The following is a 13,264-nucleotide window of genomic DNA, read 5'->3' on the forward strand; positions in this document are numbered from 1 at the left end:
TGGCATCTATTCATTATAGCTATGAGGCCTTGAGCATTTACTGTGGGCCAGGCATGGTGCGAGGTCTTCATAGGCCCATGTCTGTTATTCCTCACAGTAACTCTCGGAGTCACAGGCAGTTATCATGACAGAGGTTAGAAAACTTGCTAAAGTCATGGAGCATGTATGTTCATAGAGCTGGGGTTTAAAACATCTTTAAAAATGACCATTTATCTTCTTCCTCTTGGCTCTATCTTACAAGGTTGTGGAAAACACATGAGGAAATATATGCATAAGCACTTTGAGATCTTGTTGAGTGCTGTTCAGAGTATTAATAGTAGTAGCATTCTTTTCCTTCCTGACATCCCAGTGATAACTAGAGTGAAACAGTGTCTAATTTCTTCAGTAAGCTTTGGGTCTCACAGGACACAAATTAAAGATTGGGCAGAACCTGACTGTCTTTTTGGACACTGCCTTAGAATTCTATTCAGGTGTGAGCCCTGAGTGTGCAGCATCCACCTGCTGGAGTCCTGCACAGGTGAGTGTGCAGGCATCCTAGACAGCCTGCCCAAAGAGGGGCAACAGGAGGCTTCTAGGAAGGGAGGTCTCAGCTGCTGAGACCTAGTGGCTGATTCCTGTGAATTCCATGGATGAGCCAGATGCCCTTGTGCTGGCAAGGAAATCTTAAGATCTCAAGAAGCAGAATGGGAGTTGCTGAAATAACAAACTGAAACAAAGACATAACCATGTAAGGTCAAAAGCACAGATTAAAAAAAGATGACCGTTTTAGCTCTTGGAAACAAAATGTTCAGAGAGAGGCAAATTATTGGCAGATGGATTTGCTACGGAAGTCTTTTTAAATAGTGAAAGCCCTGCAAATAGAGCATAATCCCAGCATCTGTGTGTATTTGGAATTTAGGCAATTATAGCCTGAAGAATTCAGAATCCATTTTACATGTGTGAGAGTAGAGCGCTTGAAAGAGTAGAAAGAGCTCCTTTTTGAACAGCTCTTGTTCCAGGTTGTATTTCTCCTTTGTGTTCCCAATTGATGGCACAGTACCTGATACTTAAAGATCCTCATGGCTGAGCATGGTGGCTCACACCTATAATCCCAGTACTTTGGGAGGCCAAGATGGGCAGATCACCTGAGATTAGGAGTTAGGGACCAGCCTGGCCAACATGATGAACCCTATCTTTACCAAAGATACAAAAATTAGCCAGGTGTAGTGGTGCATGCCTGTAGTCCCAGCTACACAGGAGGCTGAGATGAGAGGATTGCTTGAGCCTGAGAGTTGGAGGGTGCAGTAAGTGGAGATTATGCCACTGCCCCTGAGCCTGTGTGACAGAACAAGACCCTGTCTCAAAAAACAAAAAAAGGTAACAAACATTTCCATCGTGCCTCAACGTTTCTGTGTGTTTCTTAGTAATGCATCTTTCCAACCACTGTCATATCTCCAGGTAACCACTGATCTGCTATCATTATCAATTAGTTTACACATTCTAGAATTTTATATAAATATAATCACATGTGTGTACTCTCTTTTAGTGTAGCCACTGTCACTTAGCTTAATGATTTTGATAATCTTCCATGTTATTGCATGTGTTCATGGTATTTCCCTTTTCATTGCTGTGTAGTAGTCCATATTATAGATGTACCACAACTTACTTATCTGTTCACCTGTTGATAGAAATTTGTTTTTTCCCTCACTTTTTGAATAACTTTCCCACTAAAGTCACTATGAACATTCATGTACAAGTCTTTGTGGCAGCAGGTATTTTCATCTCTCTTATCTGTCATTCCAACTAGGAGTAGAATGCCTGGATCATATGGTATGTGTATGTTTACCTTTTTAGAAAACAGCCAAACTGTTTTTTAAGTGGCCACATCTTTTCCTTTTTTCCAGCATCATATGAGAGTTCCAGTTGCTTCCCATTCTCACTAACACTTCGTATGGTCAGAGTGAGACTAGAGAAGGCATTTTTATATTTCTGCATGTTTAGGAATTTCTGAACAAATTTTTACTGGGAACTGGGTTAAAACATAACTGTTAGAGTTAGTGAGAGATTTACCTCTTGAAAGTAATGTGTTCATGTATCAAGGGGTAATGAAACTCAAGGCCATAGAGACATTCCAGGGGTTAGAAACTCAGAGAGGCTTATCTTATCCTCCCCTTGGAGATATTTATTTACATACCATGGGTATGAGACCTGTAGCCATTTGTCTCCTTATGGTAAGCGATTTGCTTCCACCCAAAGGCTAATTAAACTCTTTCATTCAAAGACTAATCATCCCTCTTCTCTTCCTAAGGAGAATTTATTGACACTAGGGGAGCAAATGTTTCTGTCCCTCTCTTGGGAGGTGAGAAGGGATCCACGATCTCTCTCCTATGTAAACTCTCAGTTTGATAATTTTGGTGTTCCTCATCTGTATTGCAAATCCCAATATGTGTAGGATGACATCTGGCTCTTCTCATGATGCCTAGTGGGGGAGAATTGGATTAGAAGGGGGAACCACTATGGTTGTTCCCATGAGTAAGTCATAATTCATCTGTCTTTGCTCTGGGAAATCTTATGTTTACTCTCAGAAAAATAGGAATAAATGTAGTTATTAAAAGCTTAAGAGTCAGTTTAAAAAATGTTTTAGCCATTCTGATTCCTATACTGTGTTATCTTTATTTTGGTTTTATTTTACATTCCCTGAATGTCTAATGGTCCTGAGCATCTTTTCATGTACTTATTGACCATTTGTATATCTTTCTTTAAAACATGCTCGAGTCTTCTGACAATTTTTATGATTTTTACATTGGGCTGTCTTTTTGTTGAGTTGTTAGTGTTATTTATTGTATTCTGGATAAAGTTCTTTATGTAATACGTGTTGTGAGTATTTTCTCCTGTTGTGTGGCTTGCCTTTCTTGTTTTCTTAAACAGTGTCTTTTGAAGAGTAAAAATTTTGGATTTTAGTAAAATGCAATTTATCAGTTGTTTCTTTTATGGTTTATGCTTTTGTATTTTTTTCAGGAAACCATTGCCTACCTCAAGATTAAAAAAATATTCTATACATTTTGTGTGTTAGGTGTTACGTGACCTACCTTGAGGTAACTTCTGATTAGATATGAAGTTACGGTTATTATTTTCATAGACTGTGTTGTTTCCTTTTCTTAGGTTGTCTTTGAAGCTTGGTGATGCTGGAAACCCCAGAAGTCTTGCTATAAGGTAGGTAGGACAGCACTTTAGAGCATCGCAGCTTCAGCACTTCAGATTAGCTGTTTAAAAATGTATTCATTCCACATGTGTGAAGCAGGGGTTTGCTATCCGCCCAAGCACTGTGACACATTGCATGCCACATCAACCTAATTACACTGAAAAGTTGGTGCTGTGATATGATGGGATCCTATACTAATGCTTTCTTTCTAAAAGTTTCTACCAAAATACCCATAGTTCTTCCCTCTCCCCCATGCCCCATGCTGCCTGCATTAGGGACTTAGAAAACTCCCAGTCCTGAGAATGTAATATCCTTTTCATCTGAGAAAAGAAGAAAATAGAAATAAAGCTCTAAGGACTGGGGCTCTGGTTTGAAACTATTTTCTATAGCTTCTTATAACGAATCAGACTTTACCATTTAACTACAGTGAAAAAGCCTTATTATGTGCGTTCCCCAGCAGACAATCAACAGAGGCCTACAGTTTTTTGGTGTTTAGGTATGAAAGGATGCATCTGCCAACAGTGACTTTAGCCAAGCAGTTAGGAACTGCTCCTGAGGTGGGGGGAACAATTTGAAGGCATTATTATTTTTTTTCTTATAAAAATACAGTGCTTCCCTTCCTATAAGACAAACTTGTTAGCGGAGATAAGTAGTTGTGTCTTTAACATTATTTGGAAAACCAGCAGGATTGTGCTAGGGCAGTCTTTCTTAAGCTTTGCTCTGTGGGACACTTCTGCTCTGTAAGAATATTTATAAGATTTTATGAAAAGGGGGTTCTGTGGTCAAATGTGTCTGGGAACGACTCTAAAGCATGTCTTCCTCTTGGCAATTCACAGTGTAAACTTGTATGTTAAAGTTTCTGAGAAGAAATAATCTTAAGGAAGACTATTGCACTTTGTAACTTTGACTAACTCAGTGTTTCCTGTGTTTAACTTTGGAGAGCCTTCTTCCTCAGAACACTTGTCTACATATCATGGGAGACTAGTGTTTCACTGATCATAATTTAGAAAATATATGCCATCATCTTTCAGAGCAACTTTACAAGTAAATAGAACCCCACAAGGTGACCAAACACACATATCTGTTTGATCTAGAAATGGAGCATATTTTTGGTCTGTAATTCTACTTTTTTCCAAAATGAAAAATAGCTTTATTATTATTGTTGTTATTATTATTTATTCTGATGATAAAGGTATGTAGCAGAAACTGTCAGTACCCCATGAATATCTACGTGGTCCTTTTCATTTGAGAGCACTGTATCCTACCTGCTGAACTTTCAACTCCCAGCCTCTCTTTGCCTAAAAGCTTTCTCTGGCCCACTGTCCCCAGTCCCTGGCCCAACAGCCTTCAACCAATGACTGGAGGAAACATACACACACCTCAGCTCCCTCCCCGTCAGGTGAGATAACTCAGCAGCATGTGCTGTACTCTGGCTCCCAGGTTCTATCATGGCAATGAAGCCCTGCTTGTCCACATTGGAAACTTGCTTAATCATGTGCCTCTTTTAGCTGCCTTCCCTTCCTCTGTCGTTTCTTTTCTCTCCATTTTACATATTTTGAATGACTAAACTCTGAATATTTCTCATATTCACACCCTTGTCTTAGGATCTTCTTGCAAAGGAACCAAATAGAGACAAGAAAAACTAATGAAAACAGAAAAATCAGAAAATATTGAGCTACAGAAAGAAGAAAATGAAAATCATTAATAATCTAAACACCATTTGCAATCACTACTAATGTTTTAATCTCTATCCTTCCAGACATTTTTTTCTATGCAGTCACATAATTTTTTAAAAATTGAAATAAAATGATAATGATAAGTAAATTATGACTTTTTTCATGGCTGGAAAACAGTCCATTCTGAAAGAGTTAAGATTGGATTTGAAGCCCAGCTCTGACACTTACTCTCCGAGTGAGCTTGTTCAAGCCCTTTGTGTTTTAGATTCCTTGCCTGTGAAATTAGAATAAGGATATTATCTATCACATAGTGTTGTAGTGCAGGTTAAACACAATACACATACATAACACAGAAGCTATTAAGAGGGCTATTACCATTATTTTAAACCACAATTTAGCAAATTCTTCATTGATGTCCGTTTAAGTTTTTCTCAAATTTTTTGATGAATAAACCCATAATCAAATGTTGATTCTAAAAAAGCAAAAACAAAACAAAATAAACCCAAACTTTGTGTTTTTTTTTCTTTCGTAGCAATTTGCACTGTCCACTTTGGAGGCTGCCCTGTCATTTTCTCTTTCCCATCCATCCAGGGGAGGCTCTGCAACAAAAGTGAGGCCTCTCCCCAAGCCCGTTCTGCCGCCTGACAAAAGAGGGCGCCATTGTACTGTTCATAGACGATGCCTTGCGTCGGTAAATGTGGGAAAAGTTATTTAGGAGTAATGCTGATTTTATAACCATTTTCAGATTCATCCTTACCAATTACAACAAGTTGTCCATCCAGAGCTGGTTTAGTTTGCGCCGAGTTGAGATCGTTTCCAACAATTCAATCCAAGCAGTCTTTAACCCAAGTGGCATATATGCTCCCTCCGGTTACTCCTACCGCTGCCAACGCGTCGTGGGCAACCTGCCGCGGGACCAGGCCCTCTTGCTGCCCGGCAACACGGCTGATGGGTCGAGCCTGTGGGAGGTCACTCTTATTGATTTCCAGGTAATAAACTAAAACCTATGCTCAATGCACCTGCGTTTTTGGTACCAAAGGAGCTCAATGTTTGTTTAAAAACACCTGAAACAAACCTAGATGCTTAAGGAAAAGAGAAGTAGATGCCTTTAAAAGAATATTGGTGGGTTTTTTCCTTTGCCTTTTAAGGTATGAAATGGAATAGGATAGAGAATTTTATCTCCCTGTACCCCCCACCCCCTACCCAGGCCTTGCTTTTGCATTCAGCTTTATCCAGCACTAATAATTATCAGTGAGGAATGCCAGCCATCTAAGCCCTAGCGAAGCTGTGGGTGAAGCCAGGGCCTGACACTTCCTGCAATGAGAGGCCCTTCTGGGGAGAGGCATTGGTGGACAATTATTTTATTTCCTTCAGGGAGTGGCACAGTGATCCTATCAGGGAAGATAAGAAGTATATCTGCAGTGTGAGTGACAGCTTTGGCAGTTAGTAGGAAGGGACTCAGCGGGGAGTCAAAAATATCCCAAAGATCTTCTTGAAGGTATTTGGAGAAAGGAATGGGGTGTAAGAGATTCCTTTTCACTACCAGAATCTTAGGTTGAGAGACGTTCTGTCAAGTTCCTCTATCCTGTTTACCTGTGAATGAAGCTTAGCTTGTTCCTGCTGCTCCCTGAAATAGTAGGCAGGGCTTTGCATGTACCTCTCATGGGCACATTCCAACCTTTTCCAAATATATATGGGCATTCGCATATATGCATATTCTTCCCTTCCATCCTTCCCAAGCTTCTGTAGAGAAGTGTGGTGTGGATGAAAGGCAGTTTGGGGTAGGGAAGGAGCTCACATTTTGGAGTCAGACAGACCTGGTTTCAAATTACTGCTCAGCCACCAGGGCAAGTTACTTAACCTCTCTCAATTTCTCACCTATCTTTGTTAATGTAAGGACTACGTGGCCTAAGATATGTAGAAACACTCAGTAGTGCGCCAGGAGTGGACTAACAATAATTGCTACATGTGAGTGTCCCGTGTGTGTTGGTGCTGTGGTTGTTATTTTATGTACTTTGTCTTCAGAACTTACCATAATGCTGCAAGGTCCTTTTATGAATGAGGTGACTGAATCTCTGATAATCACATAATTTTTCTAAGGAGTATAACTGGTGGAGTTAATGGTAGAGGCACGACTCAAATTCTGGACAGTTTGGTTCCAAGGATTCTTTTGTGTGTGTATGTATAAAATGTTTATAAATATTAATATGTATGTGTATGTTTATACACGTGTGTATGTGTGTCTGTATATATATATATACAGAAATAGCAGTGACGATACAATGACAACAAGGAATATTTTACAAATAATTTTGCCTAATTAGACCAGGGGAATTGATTGATTTATACTTCTAGCTTGTTCCGGAAATGACTTAGTTGACTTATGGAAATACTACTTATGAAAAATTACTTTCAAAAATAGGCAAATCATTTCACAGCCATTAGGATGGCTATTATAAACAACAACAAACAAACAGAAAATAATAAGTGTTGACAAGGCCAGGGAGAAGTTGGAACTCTTGTGCATTGCTGTTGGGAATGTAAAATGGTGTGGATGCCGTGGCAAATAATATGGAGTTTCCTCAAGAAGTTAAACATACAATCACCAAGGGATCCAGCAACTCTACTTCTGGCTGTGTACTCCAAATAATTGAAAGCAGGGACTTGAACAGCTTTCACCTATGTTTATACCTACGTTCATGGCAGCATTATTCACAATAACCAAAAGGTACAAGCAACCTGAATGTCTATCAATGGACGAAGGGATCAACAAACCTAGTGTATATATACAGTGGAATATTATTCAGCATTAAAAATGAAGAAAATTTGGGAGTGGTGGCTCATGCCTTTAAACCCAGCACTTAGGGAGGCTGAGGCAGGAGGATCACTCTTGAACCCAGGAGTTTGAGACCAGCCTAGGCAATATAGTGAGACCCCCATCTCTACAAACAATTTTTAAAAAAGAAATCAACTGGGGGCATAGTGGTAGCACCTGTAGTCCCAGCTACTTGGGAGGCTGAGGTAGGAGGATTGCTTGAGCCCAGGAGGTCGAGGCTTCAGTGAGCCAAGATTCTACCACTGCACTCCAACCTGAGTGACAGATGTCTCAAAAAATTAAATTTAAAAAGAGGAAGGAAATTTGGATACATGCTACAACATAAATGAATGTTGAAGACATTATGCTAAGTAGAATAAGCCAGCCACAACAGAACAAATATTGCATCATTTCACTTATATGAGGTACTTACAGTTGTCAAACCCTGAGATGGAAAGTAGAATAGTAGTTGCCAGGGACTGAAGGGAGGAGGGAATGGGCAGTTAGTGTTTAATGGGAGTAATGTTTCAGTATTGCAAGATGTGAAAATGTTCTGGAGATGGACGGCAGCAATGGTTGCACAACAATGTGAATGTACTTAATAGCCCTGAACTGTATACACTTAACATGGTTGGATGATAAATTTTATATCATATGTATTTTATAATAAACAATTAAAACAAAAAATTTAGCAAAGATGTGGGGGCAGAGAAAAACAAAGGAAGAAAAGGTCAGTTAGAGCCACCAGTGAGGTTAATATACAAAACCACGAGACCATTTGTCTGCACTGACTGGAGGCGGCACAGGAATTTGGCTCTGAATTTCTGGAACAAGCAGTATGAGAAACACTCAGTTACATGTTCACAGGGTCCCTAAGACTGCTGCCAGTGTGCTTGGGATGAGCACATTGGTCCCTGGTGGTGTGAGATGTGTACATCCTCATCAGCATTCGTACCATAAACACGGCTTTCAGGGGGACAGGTGGGCCTTGTTGAAACCCCCTTCATGTGAAGAGATGGCAGAACACAAGCTCAGTCCAGTGGAGAGGAGGTGGTGGTGATGGTGGCTGAGGTATGTGTACAAAAGGCTGCTGTCCACATGTGCAGCTCTGCTGGCCTGGCTTATGGTGGGAATAGAGTATAGAGCGATGTGGCTGGTGCGGCAAACTCAAGTACCTTGGGTAACTGGTGATTTGGGCTGGGACTGTGGCAAAGGGTAGCCTTCATCACAGTGAGCATTTTACAAATTCAACCGTGCTGATTTTTGCTTTGTAGGAATGCGGGGCTGGTGTTGCTGAATCTTTTCAATAGAAGCTAGATTGGTGGATTCTCACAGGAAATTTTCAGGATATTCCGACACTGCGTCAAACAAAACTCACCTATGGGCTAGAAACAGGATGTCTGTGTAACCTCTAGTCCAGGAAATGGGTGGACAGTGTATCAGGCATTCTCCACACTTACTGTTCTCAACCAAGTCTTGTTAAGAATTAAGTGGCAGTTGGCCGAGTGTGGTGGCTCATGCCTGTAATCCCAGCACTTTAGGAGGCCGAGATGGGTGGATCACCTGAGGTCAGGAGTTCGATACTAGCCTGGCCAACATGATGAAACCCTGCCTCTACTAAAAATACAAAATTTAGCTGGGCATGGTGGCAAGCACCTGTAATCCCAGCTACTTGGGAGGCTGAGGCAGGAGAATCGCTTGAGCCCTGAAAGTGGAGGTTGCAGTGAGCTGAAATGTTGCCATTGCACACCAGCCTGGGCGACAAGAGCAAAACTCTGTCTCAAAAAAAAAAAAAAAAAAAAAAGAATTAAGTGTCAGTCAACCTGAGGACATTCTCCTTGGCTGGAGTTGCAGAATCAAGTGAGGTCGTCTTTTGTCATGGCGGAGCTCGACTCTTCAGGCACCAGTCTCAAGAGAAGGTCACTCTGCCTCTTCACAGGAGGGGCGGAGCGGGGATCCCCAAAGCCAGAACAAGAGTTTCCTTCAGAAGCTGCTTTGGGTTCAATCAAGAGCACAGGCAGTTGGGCGAGCAAGGCCCCTTGCATCTATGGAGTGATGGGTGGCCTCAATAATTCTAACACACCCGGGACAATGCCAAAGTGCTCACTTAAGCCATCAAAGTGAATTTTCAGTAAAGCACTCATGGATAGTTCAGTTGTCTGATGTACTCTTTAAAAACCGATTAGGTGTCTGAATGAGGCAATGCTGTGTAGGGTCATACTTTTAAAGCCAGCTAGACAGGGGGCTATCTTCCACAAGCGATGGCTCTTGTTTTAAAGTAATTGCTGTGTAGTCCTGTTTCATTTTGACAGTATTAGATATCAGTGCCAGTTCTCAATTTGAACCTCTCTTTCTTTCAAGTAATGATACCATTTCATCTGCACATAATGGAAAGCTTTTCTTTCTATTTGGTTGGTGCAAAAGTGATTGCGGTTTTTGCCATTAAAAGTAATGGGTAGGATGCAAGGAGGGGCTGGTATCCATCTCTTCCAGAAATGGGACGAAGTCTGTATGGTAAAACCAATAGAGAGAGAGGGTAGGGAGGAGGAAGAGACAGAACCCACCAGGAGCTATGGAGTGTGAGTGTGACGCCCACTGCCCAGGTTTCAATTACACCGTCACGACATTTACTGTTGTGTGATTCTAGGCAAGTTACTTTTCTGTGCCTCAGTTTCCTCATCCATAAAGTAGGAATGAAATAGTAACTTACTCATAGGCTCTTTGCATACTGAAAAAATTAAGGCAGTTTATGGTGCACAAAAACCTTCGATAAGTGTTAGTTTTTATGATTATTATTTATCTTTTACCTCATTAAGGATCATGACATCCCCCTTCAAAGACTCTTCCTCATTACTGTCAATAGAATCAAAGGCAGAGGAATGGAGACTTAAAATCTTTGTGAAACTTATACTAGCCTTATAAAATTTTGAGTGTGCTTTGGATTTTAGAGACAACACAGCAGTTGTGGTTTTTCCACGAACTGGAATATTTCTAAGGATCAGATTAAAAGAGGTTTTCTTGCAGAGCCTTGAAATCAAGGTTTTATTTCAGTCTTGAATTTCATGAGCCTCCTAGTTATGACAACCATACATGCCAGAATTTCTGGGTCAGTCCTGTTTTAAGATTGAGTTGCACTGTCCCCATAAGCACAATCACATTTGTCAAATCGTGTGGTTAAATTATTCAACAAATAGGGTGACAGTATATGAAATTTGGCTACCTAGGGGCCAGAACTGCCAGCCCAACTGGGAAGTAGATCCTAGGAGAGAAGAGATGTATCACTTCAGCTCCTTCCTTTCTCCTGCAGATCCAAGGTTTTGCCATCAAGGGGGAACGATTTACCAAGGCCCAAGACTGCGCCTCCTCCTCCTCGCCAGCTATTCTGATTGGTCTGGCAACGTCCCTGATCCTGCTGCTGGTGTTGGCCTACGCCTTGCACATGCTCATCTACCTGCGGTATCTGGACTGGCACTACGATCTCATCGCCTCTCCTGCCCACTTCCCGCAGCTGAAAGCTCGAGACACAGCTGACAAGAAGGAGCTGCTAAGGAGCCAGGGGGCTGAATGCTATGAACTGAGAAGCCAACAGATCAGCAAAATCTATGTTTAGCAGCACAGGCTGGCCCCCACCACGTCCACAGTGGGCTCCGAAAGTTGTTTCTGTTCTGTGCTATTTGACTTGTGAATTACAGATTTTCACCAAGTGGATTGATTACAAAAGAAAAAAAAAAGAAAAAACAGAAAAAGGAAATACATAATGAATTCTTTTTGAACCATCCACTGGCCTACGTAGGTAGACTTGGGGCAATGAAAAAAGGCATCTCAGGGACCCCACAAAGACAAATATGACTGTTACTTGCCTCAAAGTACCCTGAAAGCAAAGGAGTATTTCAAGTAGGGAAAAAGAAAGAGAAGAGAGAGAGAGAAAGAAAAAGAAGAAGGAGGAGGAGGAGGGGAGGAAGGGAGGGAACGATGGAGGGAGAGAGAGAGAAAGATTGGCAACACAGAGAAGGGAAAACACACTCGGTCCTCCTTGCCTGTGCCAGTTTGGATGTGATAATTATAGAAATAATAAACCCAAGATTATCTGGAGGTTCATAATTTAAACTATTTTGTAACATAATTTGCATTTCTAGATATTATGTCCCAATTTTGTTTTAAAAATAGTCTTTTTCTCTTTCACAGAAATGTTGAGGGAGGACTCCAGTCCATGTGGCAGAGCACTTTATTTAAGGACCTTCTTGTCCTTTACTTTGCTGTTCAGAAGCAGTACAGCTCCATCTGTGAAGTAGGGGTAATAGTGTTGGCCATATTTTACCTTTCCATCTGGTCATGGTGCCAGCGTTGTCTCATTTGTCTGATTTAGACCTCTATGAGCTCTCATAGGTCCACTTGGAATAAACGATAGAGCGAAGCAATAACAGTGTGATTGCTATGCAAACACAGCTTTGAGACATATCCCCTGATCTTCCTTCCAGTGAGATAGTGTCCTCTAAATGCTTCCTTAATAGAAATTCTAGAGCTACCACTGATGTTCTTACTATCACTGTGTTTCATATGCATTCCTCATCATCCTTTTCAGCTCTTGGCAGGTACTGAAGATTGATTCACTCTTCATCCTCACCAAAGCGTCTCTAATAATATGCCTTCTGTCTTAAAGAGATCTTAAATATAAAGATGACATTGCACTTTCCCAGCTAGGGTTCGGTACAGGACCTAGGTTCTACTAAGAAGATATTCCTACACAAAACTTAGAATGCAGACGGGAACCATGTGCGGTGGAGGGTCACACACACAGCAAGAGAATCTTCTGGGCAGCTGTCACGATGGGTCTGCTGTCTAGTCCCATCCTAGGTGGCAAGCAGTAGATGATAATGACAACGAGTTTTCTGATGGGACAGTCTCATGTTGGGCATTTATTTTGGCTGCAATTTTCTTGGCTATGAATGTAGGTTTGGTTCTGGCCCTCTCAGAATTCTGTAAGATCCCATACTTGATAGTAAATTTCTTTCTGTTTTAATAACAGAGTCGATTCTGTAGTCTGCAATGAAGAATCCTGATGTATGTAGTTGTTAGTACCAAGAGGATTGCAGGGAACAGACTCTCAAGAAAATGCGAATCTGTGATTGATTATCCAACTCCATTTGGCTTTAAACCAGTGGAAACTGTCAGCCTTAGAGAATGGTATTCAGTAATCAAACAGATTTTTATTGTGGTTCCCTTGAGCATCCACTGGTGTTATAAGTGGTTGTTTGCTAGGTTACAGGTACGTGAAGGGTAAACATAATGTATTGCTCAAACTAGGACACTTTTGAAAGAGAAAATGAATGTGGTTAGCAATTCTCAGATAGCAGACATAAATGGGATGGTGCCAAGGAAACTGGAATAGATAGTCACCATGAGTATGGATGATACCCTGCAGGTTCGGCTGGCTCTTTCTAACTGTGCCCAGTCGCTTACAGTCTGGGAAGTTTCTAAGACTGATCTAAAGGGATCCCTTACCTCTTGTCAAAGGGCCAACATGGTGGAAAAGCAGACACAGGTCAGATCCTGCAAACTGCTTACCTGCATTGCAGGTGAAATTCATAGCTT

At 41.1% G+C, this 13,264-nt stretch overlaps 1 protein-coding gene across 9 annotated transcripts in view; it reads left to right on the forward strand.

Moving 5' to 3' along the window:
• The window catches only part of ATP6AP1L (ATPase H+ transporting accessory protein 1 like), a 47,443-nt gene extending 34,543 nt beyond the window's left edge, over positions 1-12,900 (forward strand). For all 9 annotated transcript variants that reach the window (XM_023214991.1, XM_023214989.1, XM_023214986.1 and 6 more), the window contains 3 exons: positions 3,142-3,192; positions 5,603-5,846; positions 10,980-12,900. In XM_023214991.1, coding sequence (XP_023070759.1) covers positions 3,142-3,192; positions 5,603-5,846; positions 10,980-11,282 — 598 coding nt within the window. In that variant the 3' untranslated portion in view covers positions 11,283-12,900. The remainder of the gene's footprint in view (positions 1-3,141; positions 3,193-5,602; positions 5,847-10,979) is intronic.
• Positions 12,901-13,264: the final 364 nt, after the last annotated feature.

This window comes from Piliocolobus tephrosceles, chromosome 4, assembly GCF_002776525.5.
Source record: "Piliocolobus tephrosceles isolate RC106 chromosome 4, ASM277652v3, whole genome shotgun sequence".
NCBI lineage: Eukaryota > Metazoa > Chordata > Mammalia > Primates > Cercopithecidae > Piliocolobus > Piliocolobus tephrosceles.